At 36.7% G+C, this 23,407-nt stretch overlaps 1 protein-coding gene across 1 annotated transcript in view; it reads left to right on the plus strand.

Annotated features, from left to right (window-relative positions):
* Nucleotides 1-21,370, plus strand: part of gfra1b (gdnf family receptor alpha 1b) — a 37,205-nt gene extending 15,835 nt beyond the window's left edge. The window contains exons 4-9 of the mRNA XM_059531094.1: nt 12,831-13,182; nt 13,409-13,518; nt 14,303-14,437; nt 16,524-16,723; nt 18,790-18,834; nt 20,167-21,370. Of these exons, the coding sequence (XP_059387077.1) occupies nt 12,831-13,182; nt 13,409-13,518; nt 14,303-14,437; nt 16,524-16,723; nt 18,790-18,834; nt 20,167-20,313 (989 nt within the window). The 3' untranslated portion in view covers nt 20,314-21,370. The remainder of the gene's footprint in view (nt 1-12,830; nt 13,183-13,408; nt 13,519-14,302; nt 14,438-16,523; nt 16,724-18,789; nt 18,835-20,166) is intronic.
* The last annotated feature ends 2,037 nt before the right edge of the window (nt 21,371-23,407 follow it).

Consider the following 23,407-nt stretch of genomic DNA (forward strand, 5'->3'; position numbering starts at 1 on the left):
TGTGTGTGTGTGTGTGTGTGTGTGTGTGTGTGTGTAATTGCTGCTATACTGTCCTAAAGAAGGGCAAATGTACAGTATCATTGGTTTAGGTCACCTCATATTTCATCATTCAAGTCAAACAGACCTGTTATCTGGAAATGAAGTACACATCCCTGTTTCTGATGGCCTTCTGATGCAGTGCACTGCGGTCTCACAGGAAGGAGAGATGGAGATACAATGGTGTCCATTTTCTCTCACATGCAGAGCTAAAGTTGCCCCAGCCATCTGAATTATTCACACCTTTGGGCAGGTCCAGAATGTAGTAATAAGTCCCATGTGGCCCTGTCTTCTAAGAGAACTGAAATGCATTGAGAGCTGAGAGTCCACATCTTCTCATGCAAGACGGTCTACTTCCTTTCATGAGTTGCATAAATTTGGTTGTATTCAGTCACACAGCTCATCCAGAGAAATAGTTTGACTGAATGTGAAACAGACAGAGAGTCTATTGAAAGAAGTAATGGGGCAATTATAAAGGAATCTGATGGATACTAAATTAAAATACTTTTCAATGTTATTACATATATTTTTAAAATGCCTTTATTGTCTGGCTAATTTATTTCTGGATGTGTTTTACTTACTGTCTCCATAAAGACAGTAAATCCTGTCATTGTTTTAAACATTCAGCGTGATAAAATTCATATGCGTAATTGCCATAATCTGTTTTAAGAAAATCAATTCAAACCTTCAGTGGGTATTGGCATGAATCACAAAAAGCCTAGAAGAGAGGAAGAGGTTATAAAATGTGAAAAATGGCCTTGTCAGCAGTTATTGTTTGGAAGTGCAATTTGATTTCCAATCTCATTTCACATCATTGACATGGATGCCAGAGCAGTACGGTTCATGAATCCCAACCAACTGCTGAACAGCCTGAAGAAGGAAAACGGTTTCATTTTTGTATAGAACTAGACATTTTTTCACATTAGATAAAGCTCTGCTATGAGATGAGCATGTAAATATCGAGAAACACACAAATCCCTTTCATCTCACACTATAAAAAATATGTTGGCTTGGAGGCAAAAATGGCATTTAAAGCGTGTGCATGCTGTTTTATGTACAGCTCAAGCATTGGTAATTACAAATGCCTGGATGCTTGATTACAAATCATTCAGCATCAATAACTCTGTCAAGTGTGACAAAAAAGGAGGAAAATTCATAAAAGAAGCCTAAAATTCAAAACACACTGGAGCAACATAAAAGAGTTGCATTAAAAAGTATTCCAATTCCAGGTTTTCAGAATTGATTCAAAAAGCTTATTCCTGACTAAATTTCTTGATTCTTCAAAAAGGAAAGGAGACAATTAATGACCTTAAGAAGCTGTTTACACCGAATGCATTTTTCCATTGCTTTTTACTTTTCCATTGGTTTTCTATATGTAAACTTATTAGACAGATGTATTTGATTATTGTGCTTGCATATTTTGCAATGACTCGTGCAAGACATGCCATTCTAAAAACATGGTTCTCAAGTTAAAAGAAGTTCAGTTTTACAGAGACATGCATTGCATAACATATTTAAACTTTTTTTTTACTCCATACCAATGCCTGTCTCATGTTTATCAAAGCAAAAATGGTTTCTGCGTAAATGGCCACTAACAGTGCAATATAAAGTTTTATAAATAAAATACATTTACATAAAATAAATAAACCTATTCTTAGCAAGCATTCAGTCAAGTCAGTCTTGAGTAGGAACTTCAATAATGAATACAATTATAATACATTAAAACTGTTCTTATGAATATTTATGAGATGATAAAACATATTATAAGGTTTTTTATAATGCATTATTCATTAATTATAACGCCTTAAGAATACCCTTATAGTGTATTATAAATACAGGGTTCAAGTGTTACCAAAAATCCTTTATTTAAATCTGTATTTTAAATTAGTGTAGTTTATAGTGTTTCAGTCATGAACAGTTGTTGAACAAATACTTATAATACACCAAATTAAGCCACCAATGGTGTAATAATTTTACTTAAAGAGTCAACCAATTAATTGGTGAATGAACCTAAATCTCTTTTTGGTGAATAGAATTAAAAGAATAGAATTTAAACTATTCAAAATCCCGGTTAAAGCTATTCTGTAATATGTAGAAGTTTAAGCAAGGTAACAAATGCAACGGACTTTCAATTCTCAATCGATCAAAGAAATAAATTAGTTTTCAAATCCACACTCACTATTCCCCCCAAAAATACAATTTAGTTTTCTATTGAGCAAATCAGTTGAATAAATATCAGTCCTTTGTTGCATTAATGTATGAAAAGACATGATCTGCATCATAAGTTCTGAAACGTGACGGGCTGAGAGGTCATAATTCATAAAGCTGTATCTGTATGTCATTGACCTTGTCATAACAAAAGGTTAGCGTTATTAACTTCACATCATTAAACAGGTCAAAAGCAATGTGCTGTATATTACAGCACAACTGTTCATATTTTCAAATCAAATGCTGTTGATATCTGATGCAGTATCTGTAAACGACACTGCTGCCTATGTTTTTTTTTTTACTGATCATAAAGTGCTTGCACTGCAGTACTGTGTGAGCTTGCGTGACCGTAGCATTTCAGGTCACCTAAAGTCACGTCATCTGTCACCACTTAGATTAAGGACATACAATGACACACACACACACAGAAAGACTCAAACAACTACACACAGGAGAAGAGTAAAGACTGAATAGCCTGAGATTGTATTGGCTGTCAAACATATATAATACAAATCTTTTGGAGTGGATTTTGGAGAGAAGCCTAGGGAGAGAAAGAGGAAATCCTTTATTCTAATAGGCTGAGTTGATAGTTCTATGCTGTCAGTCCCTATAAAGACTGGTCCCCCGCTGTGGATGTGTGCTTCAATGTTTGTGATGTATGAAGCCTTTAGTTACAATTTCCTGAGTCCAATATTGTGGGAATGTGAATGGGAGGGGGAGGTTGCTCTCTTTTAAGACCGTGCCTGCATTCATCAGTGGATTTATCACATATTATATACCTGCGGCCAACTTTAGCTCCTTTTCTCCTTAGCCATTCAAGTTCTTTTTCAGGAAAAACATCTATGTTCATGTCCAAACAAGTCTGATTTGGAACACGCTTGAGTGTTACTGTGCTGCTTTTGACTATATTGTAATGTTTGTCAGTGGACAAAGAGAGGATGAATGCAGGGTCTAAAATGAATTTACCTCCCAACAACAGACGACTTGAGAATTTATTTTACAAGACTTGAAATAATACATTGTCAATGGTGTTTTATAACAAATTTATTTTTTAAACTAAAAATAGCATAAAATACCAGTCATAATGAAATATGAATATACTTAATAATAAATACTTAATAATAATAATAAAGTATTTTGCATCATCCTCATTATTATTATTATTACTGTTAAATATTTTTGTCCCTGTAGTATTTCGTTTTTTTCTTTGATTTGACTCTCTCACATTAAAATAAAAATGACTTTGCATTTTTACTACTACTATTACTATTTATACTACTACTACTATTAATATGAATACAAATTCTGTTATTATTTTATCAAACTAATGTTGTCCCTATGACAGTGGTATTATTAAGTGATTTTCACTTGCATGTGTATAACAGCACATGTCTTTGTCACTTTAAGCATCCTAGATAATCCTTTGGAGATAAAAATTGTTACAGGACATGATAGTTGCAACAGCTATATGTGTCTTTGACTGGAAAATCTCACATCTGTCAAGGTCAGATGATCATTCTTTGAATTCAGGTTAAATCATGTCTGGCAAACTGACGAGTTTCTCCATATTATTTAACTGTCGAAGGCAATCTGACATGCATTTGGCACTCAGAGAGTGTTCATTTTACACCCCTCATGCATCATTATTTCATTCTCAATTTATTAATGGCGCAGTCTTGGCTCTGTTTCTCACAGATTAATAAATAGTGGCTTGTATGTTTTACTGCTAATGTATGTAAATTGAAGGCAGAGCCCCAGAGGGAAATTACTTGGCAGTTGTTGATGGTAAAACATTAAATATCAGTTGTATGTCTTATTAGACATTGATTTTTCTTCTGGATTGAAAGCCATCAACACTATACACTTTATTCATTCAACTCATGAGATTTTACGTTGATTTAATTGTCTGGCGGTTGGACATGCACAGCCACACACACATATATAGTCCCTAGTCATCATTTACTCTCTTAGCACACAGTCTCAGGCTTTAAAAGCTTTCCGTCTCTCACTTTCAAAACACACATAGTCAAACATCCAGCAGTCATGTGACTCCCTCCATTCTCACTGTCACAATAGCAGCTCCCCAGTAGGGTAAATCTCCAAGAAGTTGCTGGAATTTCACTGCACCTCTGAAGTATCAAATACACCACTGGACCCCCAAATCCTAATTATTTGTGGTCATATTAATATGCCAGCACTGTCGGGAACTGGCTAAAGTGTCCATAACATCAGCCTATTAGGGGTCAGCAGTTCACAATCTCAAGTGTAAACTACCCATTAGATTACCAGTACACCATACAATGATTTCAAACGTTAACAAAACCATTTCAACATAAATACTAATTTTGAGACTACAACAGCAAAAAAAAAAACATTTCACCTCGCCAGTCGTTTGATCGATGCCTGAAACTGCCGGCCTTTTTGAGCAGAGCTGCATCAGTTCCAGATGGATCTGCTCTGTAAACATACACGGATCAGTGCGTTCATCATTTCTTTTGGGTACAAGACACTCATCAATAAATCAATCGACTCCACATCCACTGGATATTTTCAAATATCAACTGGACTGGGGAAATCCCTAAAGCAAGATCCAGAGGTCAGCCAGTGGCAGGCATCACTTCAGAGGGCCATTAAATGTCCCTAGACAGCAGTTTCAGCGTAGTCCTTTACACAAAGCTTATAACTAGCGGTTTTCTCTTGTAACAAACTCTCATTCTGCTACGAGGGCACTTTCATTAATTGATAGAAAGTTCTGGTCCAATCAGCTCATTAGCTTCATTTCTAAAAAGAATCACCATATACACCAAATTACCCAAAGATACATTTTATTGCTCTTTCACAGCCCAGGAGGCACAGTTTTCAGTTCATGTTTCATTTAAGTATTAAATTAAGTGTCTCGTTATTAAGTATCTTGTAAAATAAAGAAACAAATGAGATGAGCTGTTGACATACATTAGGAATAAAGCACAAAAAAAATAGATTTGATCATTTAGTCTTGGAATAAGTCCTAATATTGCTTCCGGCTTTGCTACCGTTCGGACGTTCTAGCTTACTGCTCTGCGCTTTGCTTCTTATTTCTAAGATTTCTACATCAGCAGATCAGCACAGTGCTCAAACAACAGATTTTTGGCACAAACGCTAAAACTAAAAACTCTTTGGGACTGGAATAATACTACAAAAAGAAAACTTTGCCTCCCACTGCCACCAGCTTACATTCCGGAGACGGGAAAACAACTGCCTATACATTCAAACAGAAGAGAGAAAAAATGCCTCCTGTTGGATCTACTTGTTGCATGAACTGCTGCAAACTTCTACAAAGGATTGTGATTCTTGAAACAAAGTTACTTGCTGGACTTCCAAAACAGACGGAACACTTAGCAGACCGTCGTCATGGACCCTCTCAGCATACAGCCGGTGAGTCCCATGAAACTTCTGAATCTAAACAGTTTATACCAAGTGTAGAGGAACAAGCCGAAACTGATCACCACACTAATCGATGGCACAAACAGGGAGCGAGACCCAAAGGAACACGAGACATCAGATTGTCACGAGTTTCTCGTTAACAAAACCATTTCAACATAAATACTAATTAATTAATGAATGTGGGTGAGGAAACCCCAAATGTGATTAAACATCTATTGGATCAACCAGCAGCTAACACCACTACTAACAGACAGTGGCATTCAGCTCAGAGCGCAGCCGAGCCAAGGACTCTGATAGTGGGTGACTCTGTTATCAGAAACATCCGTAGCAGGACTACAACAACATGCTGCCTTCCTCAAGCAACGATCTCTGATGTGAACAAGGAACTTCAGAACATTCTGATGAAGCACAAGACTGCAAATCGAATCATCATCCATGTGGGGAAGAATGATATTCGGAAAGAGCAGTCAGAACTCCTTAAGAAGGACTTCAGTGAACTCTTTGAAACACTTCGAAGACTCAAAGTTCAGTCGTTCATCAGTGGACCACTCCCAGCAAGGGGAACAAATATGTTTTCACGGATGCTTGGGCTAAACACATGGCTACAAAGATCTTGTAATATAAAAGGAGTGAATTTCATTGACAACTTAAATTTTTCTGGGGCCATAGACAATTGTTTAAACCGGATGGCCTCCACCAAAACAAACTTGGTGCTAGAGTGTTTAAGGACAATATCTACTTTTCCCTCCGTCATCCTTCAGCAGAGTGTGTCAATCCATTCAGCACACACACACCGGGTCCGAGTCATCATGTGGTTGACATATCCCACAAGGACACTGATAACACCATGCAGTTAAAACAAGCACTGCTGATAGACACTATCCCGGCTGAGCCCTGCCCACAGAGCTCCTCACAGATTGACTGTGATGTATCAAAACAGCTACAAGACTTAGCACCCATGGATGACTTTCTGGAAAACAGCCAGGGAAGCCAGGACAACATATCACAGCCACCGGAAACACCAGAGACACAGCCCATCTCACCAGACATATTATCCCTTTCTCAGGCATCTCCACTTCTGTGCTTTTCACAGAAAATGGAGGAATTGGTGTATGCTGAGACTAAACTCTCTCACTCATTTGCTGCAAGCCCGCAGATATCAACAAAAAAAACGGCGGGCCCCACAACCACCAAAGCCTGTGGTTCCTGCTTCTGCGAGAGCTCTTCGAGCACTACCTCAACGCCAGGGCCCAAACCCTCTTTCTGCTGAAGGTGAACCAAAAACAACTGATAGCAGCTCTCAGTGATATGTGTCGGGTCCCCGCTATAATAACAGCAACATTCACAAATGCCTACAGAACAAGCAGGAACCCAGTGTGCCTGTAGCTTTCTCTATTTCAGTTTTATCACGTGATAGAAAATCTAAGGCCTTCTCAAGCCGAAAGGCAAACTCATCTAATCTGCGGCCTATTATGCATCAAACTAAGATAGTAAGTAAAGACACTAAGCACAGCCATCAAGTTAGCATCTTTAAAGATTCGCTCACTAAAAAATAAATCATTTCTAATCAATGACTTTATAACCACAAACAATCTGGGTTTTATGTTTCTAAATGAAACATGGCTTGAAGACAGCTGCAATGCAACACACACAAAGGTGGACACGCTCTAGACTTAATAATCAGTAGGGGTCTAAACATTTCATCCATTGTTATTAAGGACATAGCACTATCTGATCACTTCTGTATTTACTTTGATATTTTGATGTCTGCTACAACTGAATCTAGATCGGTCTCTGTCAGAAGGAGATGCATTAACGAGAACACAAGTGTACTATTTATGGAGGCTATATCTTTAACACCAAGCATTTCTGCAGACTCTGTTGATATTCTCCTTGATTCATTTAACTCAAAAGTTAAGAATGTTATTGATGATATTGCTCCAATCATAGTCAGTAAGAAAACAAACAGACAGAAATCAGTTTGGAGAAGATCAACAGCAGTTCAGACTATGAAAAGACAATGCAGAAAAGAAGAGCGGATGTGGCGGAAGACAAAACTTGAAATTCACTATAGCATCTATAAAGACAGCCTTCATGCTTTTAATGTGAAACTAGCCACAGCTAGACAGAATTTATTCTCAAACCTTATAAACAGTAACTTAAATAACACTCGTACTCTTTTTGCCACTGTTGAGAGACTGACAAACCCCCCAAGTCAGATTCCCAGTGAAATGCTCTCAGACAACTAATGCAATGAGTTTGCATCCTTCTTTTCTGAGAAGATCATCAATATCAGGAAGGCGATTAGCACATCCTCAAGTAATGCAGAGGTCAGACAGATTATGCCACAATATCAAAAAGATACTATGTCTGTTTTTGCAGCAACTGATAGCAAAATTCTGGAAGACATAGTGCAGCACCTAAAATCATCTACCTGCTATCTTGACACACTTCCCACATCTTTTTTCAAAAGTGTGCTTAACTGCTTAGAAACAGATCTTTTAGAGGTGGTGAACGCCTCACTTCTTTCTGGGACATTTCCAAACTCCTTAAAAACTGCAGTTGTTAAGCCCCTCCTGAAAAAGAGCAATATTGAGAACACCATTTTGAGCAATTTTAGACCAATATCTAATCTTCCTTTTATAGGCAAAATTATAGAAAAGGTAGTTTTTAATCAGATGAACAAATACTTAAATTCAAATAGATACCTGGACAGTTTTTAATCTGGTTTTCGACTGAATCACAGCACAGAGATAGCACTCATTAAGATAATAAATTATATTCGCTTAAATTGTGACTCTGGCAAAATATCGGTGCTGGTATTGCTAGATCTCAGTGCTGCGTTTGACATTGTCGATCATAACATACTACTAGAGAGACTGGAAAACTGGGTCGGGCTTTCTGGGATGGTACTCAAATGGTTCAGGTCATACTTAGAAGGGAGAGGCTATTATGTGAGTATAGGAGAGCATAAGTCTAAGTGGACGTCCATGACATGCGGAGTCCCACAAGGGTCAATTCTTGCACCGCTCTTGTTTAGCCTGTATATGCTCCCATTAAGTCAAATAATGAGAAAGAACCAAATTGCCTATCACAGCTATGCTGATGATACCCAGATTTACCTAGCCTAACCTGGCTAGAACAAAGATGAAGTGTTCAAGGTGAATGCATCCTTGACTCTAGGGGTTAAACAACTAAAAATCAAGTCAGGAATCTTGGTGTGATTCTGGAGACAGACCTTAGTTTCAGTAGTCATGTCAAAGCAGTAACTAAATCAGCATACTATCATTTAAAAAACATTGCAAGAATTAGATGTTTTGTTTCCAGTCAAGACTTGGAGAAACTTGTTCATGCCTTGTTCAAGTCACTAAATGACCTAGGACCGAAATATATTTCAGATATGCTCACTGAATATAATCCTAACAGACCACTTAGATCACTAGGATTGAGTCAGGTAGAAATACCAAGGGTTCACACAAAACAAGGGGAGTCCGCCTTTTGTTACTATGCCGGCCACAGTTGGAATCAGCTTCCAGAAGAGATCAGATGTGCTAAAACACTAGTCACATTTAAATCTAGACTTAAAACTCATCTGTTTAGCTGTGCATTTATTGAATGAGCACTGTGCAATGTCCGAACTGATTGCACTATATTTTCACTGTTTTTTTTTTTGTTTGTTTTTTATGTAAAATCATTTTCTAACTGTTTTAAATTCATTTTAAATAAGTACATTTTGTAATCATTTTAAAAGTTTTAAAATTGCTTGTTTTATTCTTGTTATTATTTTTCTTCATTATTATTTTACTTTCTTTTATGTATAGCACTTTGAATTACCATTGTGTACGAAATGTGCTATATAAATAAACTTGCCTTGCCTTAATGAGAAATGTTGTAGTAAAATAGCTAACTTCTGATTGCGAATTTTAGTATTTTGCTAAATTTGAACAGTTAGAAAACTAAAACAAACGAGAGACAGGGACAAAATATGTTAGGAAGGATGGAAGGAAGCAAAAAGAAACAAAGCCAGGAAGGAAGGATGGATTGAAGAAAGGAAGAAAAAATAAATAAAAAATGAGAAAAGAGAAGGAAGTTAGGAAGAAAGGAAAAGCAAGAAAGAAAAAGAATAAGAAGGGAAAAAATAAGTACATGAAAAAAAGAGAAGGGATGTAGGAAAAACAAAAGAATATATGAGAAAAGGATGAAAGGAATGAAAAAGAAAAGAATTAGGAAAGAAGAATGAAAATTAAAGTTGGGTGAATAAAAAGGAAGACAGATCTAAAAGGTAAGACTAAGGCAAGAATGTGAAGATGGGAGAGATGGGCAGAAAGAGACAGCGGCAGACACAGAGGAAGAGAGAGAGAGAGCTCAATTATGGAGGTCGAGTCCTCATATGATTTGATTTGATACAGTGGCATGTGTTTTATTGGATTGGAACAGTTGGAGGAAAGCTGTGAGATTATTAAGCATCCGCCAGAAAAGCTCCAGGTCTCTGCCATCAGCACTTTCTGTGTCTACAGCACTCCCAATCTCTCAGGCCACTTAAGGAAGCGACCGAAGAGCTCACTTATTATGCCTGCGCCCCAAAGAGCAATAAACAAAAGAGCGCTCCGCTTGAGCATGAGGCCACATCCACATCAACACACACAAGCACTGTTGCTTGTTATTTCATGTTACACTGGAGTTCTCTGAAGATCACATGGCAAGACACAAAAGACAATGGTGGATGTAAGCTGAGGTCATTATAAACACAATCACAGCACTAACAAAATACAACATGGCATTACGGTCTTTAAATTATTAAAGGAATAGGTCACCTAAATAATGAACATGTACTGGGAATTTACTCATCTCCAGACCATCTAAGATGAATTTGACTTCATCATAACAAATTTGGAGATCTTTAGCACTGTATCACTTGCTCAATAATGGATTCTCTGCAGTGAATGGGTGCCGCTAGAATGAGAAGTCAGACTGATAAAAACTTCACAATAATCCACAATCAGTTAATGTATTGTGACATGAAAAGCTGTGTGTTTGTAAGAAAAAAATTCATCATAAAGGCATAAATAGAGAGTCCTCTATTTATAATATATTTATAATTTTCAGTGAAAAAGTCATCTAAATCAGGAGAGAAGACCAGAAGTGATGGTTTAAAGTTAAAATGCCTTGATTATATTTTGTTTCTTACAAACATGCAGCTTTTCACTTTGGAAGATGTTTATTTATGGACTGGACTCTAGTAGATTATGATGATGTTTTAATCAGGCGTCATAATCTGACGGCACCCATTACCTGCAGAGGATCCATTGTGAGGATCCATTGTGAGCCTCATATCAATGTGCTTGTCAAACATAAGCAATGGTTTTCGTAATAGATAATAGGTGATTAACCTCAAGGATCGAGGCTGCTTTCAAGTTTAAACATATCTAGTCATCTCGTGAAAGCCCACAATAAGCACAAATTCCTCATCAAAACATATAATTGCAAAATGCAGCGTTCCATGCACATGCGAGTTGAGTTACTGAAGCGGAAAGCCAAGAGAAGATTGAGTCATCATTAGGTAAAGTAGAATATCCTCACTTATTACATGGCTCACTGAATACTTGATTCTGATCGGTCAGTTTTTTATCATATAATTTATATTATACAAATATATATTAAATATAAATATTGCCAAACATTATAACTGACCATTGACCATTGGATAGTCATAAACTTGACAGTATAATCCACATTCAGATGATCATTATTATTATGTCATCTTTTATCATTAAAGCTATTTTTGATAATGCTCAGCACAGTATTCAGTACATGCTAACGTTCTTTCTTTTTGCATGGCTCTGAAATAGTCTGACAGTCTGTGTGTTCTAATAGTAATGTGTATTAAAACCAAAAGACAGCTTAGAAAAGAGAGAGGAAAGGCAAACAGAGTTTTCAGGGTTGTGAAAGCCAAACATCCACCTGAGGTTGTTTGTTCAAGAGACGCAAATGCTGTGAAGATCGAGAGGAGGGAAACAAAAGGAAAAGTGTGACAGTACAAGCAGCTGACAGATGATCTTCAGGCAAAAGATTCAAACGTTACACAAATAAAAAAGTATTTTTAAACCGAGTTGATGTCAATTCTTGGTGGGAAATTCATGAAAAAGGGCTGGAAATTGAGTCTAGGTATGCTTGGGGCATTTTGTGTGGGATCTGTAAATAAATGAGAAAAATAGCCTTCAAGCGATTTTTATTTTCAGACACAATGAACTGGTGTTGAGAATGAACAAATGAAATAGAAATATTTAGTAATACATAAATGTTTGGAGTCAGTTTTTTTTTTATATGTATAAGTCAATGATACATTAAATTGTCCAAAAGTGACAGTAAAGTTTTGAAAAAAAAGTTATTTCCAAAATTTTTCTTGAACACCATATTAAAATGTTTTTTGATTTATCATTTGACGCTGAAGACTGGAGTAATGGCTGATAAAAGTTTAGCTTTGCCATCAAAAGAATAAATTACAATTTAAAATATGTTACAATAGAAAACAGTTAATTTAAATTGTAATACTACTTCTTGCTTTACTCTGTTTTTGATCAAATAAATGCAGCCTTGGTGAGAATAATAAACCTATTTCATAAACATTACAAAATCTTACTGAGCCAAAACTTTGAATGATAGTGTGTGTAAAGTTTCCAAAAACACTCTGCCATTAGCTGGTCAAACAGATACAAACTCACACCATTGGTTGAGCCACTGTTGCTGTATGTGGAAGCTCATACAAACATAAGTAAAACTTTGGAAGTGCAACAGAAACAAAGTGTTGACACCTTTCATTGTAATGGCTTATTTACAATTGTCTCTCCAAACCGAGCTGGGACAGGAGAACGTACTGTATTTTATGCACTTCATCTTCAAATATACTTGGATTTCTGTAATTTTACTAAATATATCAGTTAGTATAGTTACTCTCGCACAGACCACATACTGGCTGACATGTGGCCTCTAGTTCCTGTGAATGCCCTACGAGATGACCTCAGCCAGAGGAAGTTTACAGAGAATCCTCAAAGGTCAACAGTTGCCCCACTCTCAGCAAGTGTTTTTTGACATTTACAGCACTTGCATCAGTAAAATCAGCCAGTAGAGTTCCTAACTCTACCTCTAAATGTCTGCTTGCATAGGTGAGGCGGCCTTTACGAAGGACAACAACTGCCTGAACGCCGCCAAGGCCTGCAACCTGAATGACACGTGTAAGAAGTACCGCTCCTTCTACATCAGCCCCTGCACCAGTAGAGTCTCAACTACTGAGGTGTGTAACAAGCGCAAGTGCCACAAGGCCCTGCGGCAGTTCTTCGACAAGGTGCCACCGAAGCATAGCTATGGCATGCTTTTCTGCTCCTGCCCCTCTGGGGATCACACGGCTTGCTCCGAGCGCAGACGTCAGACCATCGTGCCTGCCTGCTCCTACGAGGACAAGGAAAAACCCAACTGTCTCTCCTTACAAGCCTCCTGCAAGACCAACTACATCTGCAGGTATGATAAAAGACACCTTGTGTTATGTGTCACAAAGTAAGGAGGAAAGTGTTGGAATGCTCACTGTACTTTTCAGCTAGTTAATTATTTATCCTGTGGGTTGGATGATGTCTGAGAAGAGATGACTATAGTTATAAGACTGCCGGACTGTCACTTGCAATGCGAGTCGGTTTAATGAGGAGATGTGTCGTGTGGATTCTTGTTCATCCTGCTTAATTTTTTTCAGATCTCGTTTAGCTGACTTCCTTACCAACTGTCAAACTGAGGCGCGCTCAATTTCTGGATGTCTAAAAGAAAACTATGCCAATTGTCTGCTGGCATACTCAGGTCTTATTGGTGAGTTAACTCAAGCCAATAAATTTGGTGTGCCATACCTTGCCAAAAGATTTTTTTGCAGTACAGTACACTATAGGGTACTTTATACCATGGTACTGAAATTCATGAGCTATGGCTTTTGGACGTGTATCATATCATTAACCTACTGTAGGTCCGTAGAGTGCCATGAATAAAAAAGCTAATTTCAAAGATACTACCATGGTAAATGTACAGAAAAACATGGTTGTACGATGGCAAATGTCAACTTATTTTATGCATAGAAATTTCAAGCGTTTATTTGACATAGAAATCTTTTGTAACATCATAAATGAGTTTACTGTCACTTTTGATCAATTGAATGCATCGTTACTGAATAAAAGTATTTACTTTAAAAAAAAATCACTGACCCCAGCCCTGTTGAATAGTAGTAGGGATAATAATGATAATGATGAAAGTCATAGCAAACATGCTGAGAACCGTAAAGGTAGTCCTGAGAAAAAGAGTGCAAAAGGCGATATTAATTTGTAAATGCCACTTGACCTAATATTTTGTATTTAATGACTTTCACATACTTTTAAGTGTCCACTGCGTATTTCACTTATGATTGTACATGGACTACAGATCTGCTTAATGTGATGTTAAAGAATGTTTTATACCCTAATGATCCCTGATGCTGTCTGATGCTAATGGCTTCTTGCTAGGTTTTGAGACACAGCAACTCTCTTGTTAGAATCTCATTTTATAAACGTCCTTGTTTTCAACATACATGACCTTTGAACTTTGCTCCTTGCTATGTGTGACACAGGTACGGTGATGACTCCGAACTACCTTCGTGCCCCTGGCATCAGTGTGTCACCTTGGTGTGACTGCAGCAACAGTGGAAACGGAAAAGCAGAGTGTGACAAGTTCACAGAGTTCTTCACCAACAACCGGTGTCTCCGTGAGTAGACTTCATTCACAGCTGCTGTTGTGCTACTCTATATCACTGGTCACATGGCATTCTGCGCTGACAGAATTTGCCCATCAAGATTGACTCTAAAGCTGAATTCTGCTCTGTTTGCGTCTTTGTGATCATTCACAGTATGCACCAGTAAATCTGATCTCTGCGATTTGTGTTGCTGTGTGGTTCAGAGCAGTTTGAAGGCCGAGAGACAGAGAAATCCCTCTTAAATGGGCCAGCTGAGAGAGGGGATTGACATAAAAAGGCAATAAAGCATTACTCAGGTGTCCATGGTCCTGGAAGAGTAGGGAAAGCGTGCAATATTTTGTCAGGGAGTTATTCAAAAACATCCATTTAGATGAACCAGATGCAGGGAGATAGACAGGGAGCAGATGAGAGGGAGGATTTGTCTACATGAGACAATGGCCTTTAGGATGACAGCCCGGATGGAATAGCAGTACCAACACAAGTCACGCCACATCCACACCTCATAACTGACACATTCTCATCAATTGCATTTACCTATAGAGAGAGAGGTGAAAGGAAAGTGAAAAGACTGTCCAACAAGTAGTTCAAACAGCATGAGACAGAATCAGTTCTAAGAGAATATGTTTTCTTAGCTCTTTCTTGTTTGTAATGAACATATACCATTATTTGTATATGACGGTGGGCCTATTACTGACATTATAGACAGTAGCAGGTCTATTAGAATGCATTTAGACCTAATGTGCACATCACTTATACTGATATAAATCAGTTTTGTTTATGTTCATTTAGTAGTGAGTTGACAGGTTTTTAACTTGGTACTGCAGTACCAATAATTTTGTAGCACAAACAATTTGACTGTTTATTGCACTTTGTTATTCTAATTTGTCTTTAAGCCTTTAAATCTATATAATCTATCCAGAATTATTCCTGGAATATGCATCCTTATCTTATGAGAGCAATGCAATAATACAATAATGGAAAATGTGACTTTATTAGTCTTTAACCCTTAAGAAACAGAATGAGCTTGCACAGCTTTAGAGGAAATTCAATGCTCACTCAATAATAAGGTCAGCCTACCCTATTCTCTTTCAGTAGATGGTACTTATTAATACACATGCGGCTTATTCTTTACCTGAGTACCCATCAATAATCCTCACTTGCCCTTTAGCTTTCTGTGGCAAGAGGTAAATAACAGACTCTGAAGTCAAAAGTGCTCTTGAGAATAAAGTAATTCAAAAAAGACTGTTGAATCTTAATGGCCTCCCCTGTTTTATCAACGGAAAGACCCCAGAAACTTAGTAAGTAAGTGAAGGACTTACTGCACTTAAACACAGAGGCTAAGTGCCTCTTTATCAGAGTTCATCTGCTTTAGTAATAAGAGATGAAGAGAGAAGCTCTTAATATCAAAATAGGCCACAAATTCAATAGTGACATATCAGTGTCAACTGTATTTTAAACTGTGTTGATCTGAGAATGCCTTTTGAAAATTAAGCTCCAGAACAGTGTTGTTATTATTGACTAAAACTATTACAATATGTTTTTGTCAATTGATTTTTTTTTTTAATGAAACTAAAATAAAATGAAAACTGAATTTTTTTATATACACACTATTTCAAAATCTGAATAAATGCTATAATAGTATAAAATTATATTAAAATACCACTGTACCAGAATGTAAATTTAGGTGGCAAACAGACTACAAAATTGTAATATACATTTCAATAATAAAAAATCTTCAAAACTAATCTTGATCTGAAATGGTCCACAGCAGTCGACGTTTTGTAACTCTCTATGGCAAAACTAAAAATTTATCCAATCTGTGTTAATTATTTTGACAATAATGAGTGTTACTTTGAGGGGAATTTTATATATATATACTATACTATATATCAGTGAATAAACATATACAATCAGTTTCAATTGATGATTTCAATTTCCTCTCCCTATCATTTCCAATTTAAATTCCAATTCAACTTCCTTCCTTGAGGCATGGCTGAATCAATTAAAATTCCAATTCTATGTAGCCAATTCTTATATACTGAATTTTGCACTACCATGATTAAATTTTTTTTTCTCTCTTTATTTCTGCATGATGCAGGCAATGCCATCCAGGCATTTGGTAATGGCACAGATGTTGGTGTGTGGCAACCCCAACCACCCATCATGTCCACTCCACCTGCCCCTTACACTCCACAGAGAGGACGGGACAGGACATCCAACGCACTGGATGACCCAGCACTCACCAGTGACCTGGACAGTAATGCGGACCATCTCTACAGCTTCTGTGGAAGTCTGCAGGTACTGAAAGCAAACAGCGTGTTGTATTTAAAGAAATTATTTGAAAGTTACCAGAAATAAATCTTTAATGTTGATTAGAAAAGTGCAGTGAAATGTCACCTAGACACATAATCTGTTTTATCTAATCGCCTTTAAAACCACCATATTGACTATCTCCAAAGGTGAATGACAGCTGTCAGTCAGACACACATGTTGCTGTTGGCCCACACAGATGGTTAAAGATGCACAGCTTACGTCAACTTTACAAACAGCCGGCAGCTTGTTTGGGTGTTTTCAGGCCAAACGATGGCTTTCATTTTCCGAGCCATGGCATACGATGGCTTTCATTTTCCGAGCCTCAGAGTGAGATGAGGCTTCACTTTTGATTGATGGGTGTGGGCTTTTGCAGTGATAACACACACATAGGGCCTCTGGTTAGAAATGAGATGCATCAAACTGCCAGAGCTGTCATGTCAGAGCTAATTGGCTGGCACATTAACATGAAGAAGACCCTTAAGCAGGATATACCCACCCATTACAATCTCTCTGAGGGAGACATATCTTCACCAATCATCTGCAAATCTAACTTCAAGACACGCAGCCTCTAAAGCGATTGGCATACACACAGATACACATCTTCAGAGGAATATTCCATGTTAAATATATGCTGCGGAGCATAAGCCGTCGACTAAACCATAATTTGTAACTCATCTGTTGTTATAAAGAAAAAAAAAGAAAGGAAAATGATGCATGTCTATGGGGCAAGTGCAAGCTTCACCCTTAAAAGCACCATCATTTTTTGTTATTTTAACTGTTTTCTTTCACCGAATTAAAACTAAATCTTTTATTTTCATTAAATAAATGTATGATTTTTATTTTATTTTTAAATAGAAAATTGCTATCTTGACTTAAAAAGAGAAAATCAACACCAAAATTATAAGGACAAATCCTCAGAGAAAACACACATGCACAAAAATAATAAAAGAATACTGAAATGATTACTGAAACAACACACACTCAAGTCTCCAGTTGTGTGAAGCATTTATTTTATAAGACCAGAAATTAAAAAGCCAATGTGTATATAGGCATGAAAAATGCATTCATCTGGGCTTTTTTGTTTTTGACCCAATAAATTCTTCACACAATTAGATGCTGAGTTGTTAATGTTTAATATTAGTTAAACATAGTTAATGGTCTTATATAAAGATCCACCTAATTTTATCCCTAAGGATGATTGTAATTGTTTATGGAAAAACAACAACGAAAATCATATTTTAGCTCTCTGAAGCATTTTCTTCAGTTATTTTCTTCGATAACTCGCAGATACAGCACAAAAATTAATCATATTGGAGTAATAACAATAGTATGATTTATTAGTAGACAGAGTTTCTATTGTCAGATAGACTTCCAGGAAGGTTATTAATCATTCTATCCCACAATGCTTTTCGCGAAAATTAGCTCCATTCTCTCTCCATTGTGCGGCACCTTTATTAAATTCCAGATTCTCTGAGGAATCCTTTTATCGTTCCAACAAACCAACTGTGTGTATGGGGGGGGGGGGGGGGGGGACTGCATAACAGCAGAGTATCGTGTAACTGGGTATTAAAATGTATTGGTGTGTCACATATTAATGCAGACACACTGGCATCCTGCACACACGCACACACACACACACACACACACACACACACACACACACACACACACACACACACACACACACACACACACACACAGCACATTGATTTAAGAAGAAGCAAGCCCTTAGAGAGAGCTCTTGGCCAGAGCGCTGTGTATGTGTGGTGTTTATGTGTGGGCTGTGGGTCTCATTATCATAACATTACAACTCAGAAGACCTCTCTTTGAGGCCAATACTATATTACCTCTATTTGCCGTGATGAATTACAGTGCTTTATTGTAGCTGTGCTTGACTTCTTAGATCGCACTGGACTCAGTCTAAAAGTTTGCTGGATGGAAATGCTTCAGTGTGAGAAATGGTTTATACCACAAAACCTTGAAGAGCTTCTTGCAAATAATTTACTTTTCAACCTGTATTTCAGCTGGCCTCTTTCTCTCTTTCTTTATAGGCTCAGAAATTGAAAAGTAATGTTACTCTGGATGTTCTTTGTGTGGTAAGAACCATACATTTCTACACACCTAGGACTTTCCAATGAATAAGAAGCTGTTCACTCAAGATGCATTCTATACATTTTGCCTATGTAGTCATGCATCAGTGGACGTTGTTAAACGTTGCAACGTGTCTTGTTGTTGCATCCCACTGTAAAAGTAGTAAACATAGGTTTTTTTCATTACTTTTAACTGATATATATATATATATATATATATATATATATATATATATATATATATATATATATATATATATATATATGTGTATATATATATGTATATATATATATATATATATATATATGTATATATACACACACACACACACACACACACACATATATATATATAAATATATATATATATATAAATATATATATATATATATATATATATATAAATATATATATATATATATATATATATATATATAAATATCATTTTCTATGGAGCCCCGCACATGACATGAAAGAAAAAATGAATAAATCATGCACACGATTTACTAATTTGTCCCATTGATATACTAAAACATGCACATGGATTACCATTTCATTCCCTCAATTTGCTAAATAGTGTGAACAATTTACTAATTTGTTCTCTCGATTGATAAATCGTGTGTACAATTTAGCAAATTGAGGGAATGAAATAGTAAATTGTGCACACATTTTAGCCTACTATTTTTTCCTGCATGCCATGTGTGGGGCTCCGTAAGTTCCAATTTAATTTAAGTTATACTAGATTCAACTCATTGATTTTGAGTTAGTTTAATATAATTTAAGTTTAATTTACTTATACAGCAAATTTGGTTATATTTACAAATTTAAGGGAGCATCTCAACTGAAGTTTTTTTTCTTATTTAAAAAAAATTCAGATGATCATTATGATTTTAAGGCACATTAAAAGGATTGTTCACCCAAATATGAAAGTTACCCCATGATTTACTCACCCTCAAGTCATCTTAGGTGTATGACTTTCTTCTTTCAGACCTGTCACAAAAGAGAGATAGCCTGAATTGAGAATTAAAATCATGAAAATTTGCAAATGAGCTGTAAAGATGCATTTGTAAGATATAAAGACATAATTACGTACAAGAAAAAAAGCAACAAATAGCTTTTTATTTTAATTTTTTTACTCTAAAGTGGAAATGAGCTTTCATATTATTCGTGTTATGAAAAAACACAACAAAAACATTTCAATAAAGCACAAATTGTCTAAACTGTGACAGTTTAAAGCTTTTTAGGCTTAAACAACTATGAGACAAACAACCAGAAAACTGCATTACCTCAACAAGATCAGAATGACTAACAATATAAAAACATGACCTTTCTCCACAGGATCCACACCTGAATGACCCCAGTAGTTTCAATGCAATAGCTCGGAGCTCAACTAGTGCTGCCTGCTTGGTGGACCGGACTGTGCTGCTGCTGTCTCTGGTCTCAGTTCTTCAGTTTGGGCATCTCACAGCCCCACAGACATTATAGCCGTTCACCGATCAGACCCACTGCTGCCGCCTCTGTACCATACAAAAATGTTGTATTTTTGAGTTTTTCCCGCAAGTGGTTCTGTGCGCGCTGTGGTGTTTTGGTCTGATGAAACTATTCTTGGTCCACTTGCATTTCTTTGTCATGGACATATTTGAACATCAGTGGAAGGTCATCTAGGATTCCTTCTATTGCGAAAAACGTTCTGCAAACAGGTGTCGCCTGGACTCTTATATGTGGAAATTTTTTCTACCATCTCAGCGAGATCTAATTGATAATACAGAGATGCATGGAGATGCAAGAACCACTTCTGACAGTGAAAGATTGACGCAGCTTCTGCATACTAAGGTGCTGCAGATGATCATTTATTTTCTCTGAGCCGATGCCACAGGAAAGCCTGCAAACTCCAGCTTGTACTCAAACAGTGTGAAGCAGTGCACAGAATTCTTTTTAAGGCTTATCATCAAAACCTGCTGCTCCTGTCCCTTATTAGGACCTACAAGCTCCATTCTGCCACAAAGTGGTAGTGACTTTTTGCAATGCTTCAGCTTAGATGATATGGTAAGGGAACCATACATCAGGGTAGACATGACACTTTATCACGTCAAAACACAGGCAGCTTTTTTTTTTACATTTGTAAATGTCACATCTGTTTTAATTCGAAAAACCATCATAAAGATGAAAGCTTCGCATCGATTTGCTTATTTTGTGCAGTTTTGGTATGTGCTATTCATCCTGGATATTTACTTGTAAATACCATCTTTGTTTACAATGAGCATATTATGCTTCTCAAAGTTTATTTGTAATCTAGCAAACCTTTTCGGATGGTGTATCACCTCTGTTGTGTAAAATATGACAAGTTTAGATGAAATAAGTAACTATGAGGGTCCAGTATATGTAAAATGTGCTGTATGTACATTCAGTAAAAAGTTATCTTCTGCTCATTCGAAAGAAGTGCTTTCGAATTATTTTTTTTTTGAATTGTTGTTGTACTGGCTAGCTGTAAAAAGAAATATAAATATATAGGTACATAGAAGAAGGCTGTAAGACATGCAAGAGCAAAGAAAAACGTACATTAAACAAACTAAAGAAGACTTTTAACGTATGTTTTTTTTTTTTTTTGCTTCAGATACATGAGAAAAAGTTTTTGATATATATATATATAAAAAATGCAGCCTTTGTGAGAAAGCAGATTCTTTTCAAAAACATTTGGAAAATAGTTACCGGTATACACTTTACAACATTAAACTTGACAGATGAACATAAAAAGCTCTTGTGGTTTAGTAAGGTCCTGTCAGTTTGTCTGATGACTCAAAAGTCACTAACCAGCTTAACAGTCGTAAAAAAAAAAATCAAACTCAAATGTTTTTGTGACAAAAAGGAGCTGCAAGACAGAATATGTGTTAGTAGTAACAACTTACAACTTTCTAGCAGTACTGCAGTGCTTTTACATCATTTATTAGTCTTTTCTATTGTTAAAGAAATAGTTCACCAAAAATGTACATTTGCTGAACATTTACTCACCCTCAGGCCATCCAAGATGTAGATGAGTTTGTTTCTTCATCAGAACAGATTTGGAGAAATGTAGCATTTACATCCCTTGCTCACCAAAGTATCCTCTGCAGTGAATGGGTGCCATCAGAACGAGAATCCAAACAGCTGATAAGAACCATCACAATAAGTCAACAACTAATCAACACGACTCCAGTTCACCAATCAACGTCTCGTGAAGTGAAAACTGCATCCATCCATTATTTAGATGATTTTAACTAAAAGTCCTTTATCTAAAATCTTGCTTTCTCCAGTGAAAAAGACTCGTCTGAATCAGGAGAGAAATATGCACAGACCAAGCAGTTGTTACAAGTGAAAGCAGTTCTGAATAAATACATTGGTGCATGTGAGAGGACAGCAGGAGATGGACTTTTTCACTGCAGGAAGCGTTATTATGAATGATGGACTCATATTGTGGCCAGAATCAACAGTTTAAAATTTGTTTCTTACAAACACATACAGTAGGCATTAATTGACAGACTGGAGTCATATGAATTGCGATTTAAATGAAATTGATGTATTGTGAAAAAACACAAATTGACAATCAACAGTTTTAGTAATTTGAATTAATCTAGATTAATAAATGCTGTAAAAAATGTTCATTGGCAGTTTATGATACTTAATGCATTAACTAACAGAAGAGGTGTAGAAGCCAGTGTTGTGTTTGAATCACCGGTTACCTGGCTGTCCTCATACGTGCTATAGCTTCAACTGTTACCTCAGTTTGACTCCTAGCAGGCAGGATTAAGTGATAACGGGGACATGATTGTCAGTCGGATCACATCAGTCCACTCTCCCCAGGACAATAACACACAAGGACGCAACCCAGCTCACCTAGAAACTCACTCAACATGCTGTACTAGGACGTGGTGTTTCTTGACACCAGCCACTGCTTCAGACATGATGATTGAACATGTTTTCCAAAAGACTGGTAGAGGATTTATTAGCGGTGCCACATTGGAAAAAAAAAAAGTGAATTTATGAGAAATTTGCATGGTAGGAAACAAGGAAAGCTGAGAGGTGAGTTTTAATAATTACTCAAGCGAAGCATCAGTGTGGAGTCTGTTTGAAAGAAAGAGATCACAATGCGCCATTGTAATTGCAGAGCATAGCAGATTTCCATCAAGCACAATATGAGCTGTGAAGCAGGAATGAAAAATGATACCGTATCAAATAAATGAACATGATTTTATGAGCTGGGTGTCTGGTCTGTTTGACTGATTAAAAATACTTTAGAATACCTCCTTTGTACAAAACAAGCACACCCACATGCAAAACCTCAGCGAAAGACTAAAATAATTGTGAGAGCCACAGAAGATGCAGAACAATGTAATCAGTGTGTACTGTCTGCTCTCAGACAGGACTCGCATCTAATTCCTCACCCTTGACTTTGGCGCCTGCTGATATTGCTCTTTTTTTTTTTTTAAGAGAACATCATTTTAAAATTCTTTTTACTATTCCACAAAAGTGACACTGCTAAACTTACGACTGTACTTTTTATCTCATTTGAGGTAAATGTCAGGGTTTCAGGTGCTGTTTGTTA

The sequence above is a fragment of the Carassius carassius genome, chromosome 39 (assembly GCF_963082965.1).
Source record: "Carassius carassius chromosome 39, fCarCar2.1, whole genome shotgun sequence".
Taxonomy (NCBI): Eukaryota; Metazoa; Chordata; class Actinopteri; order Cypriniformes; family Cyprinidae; genus Carassius; species Carassius carassius.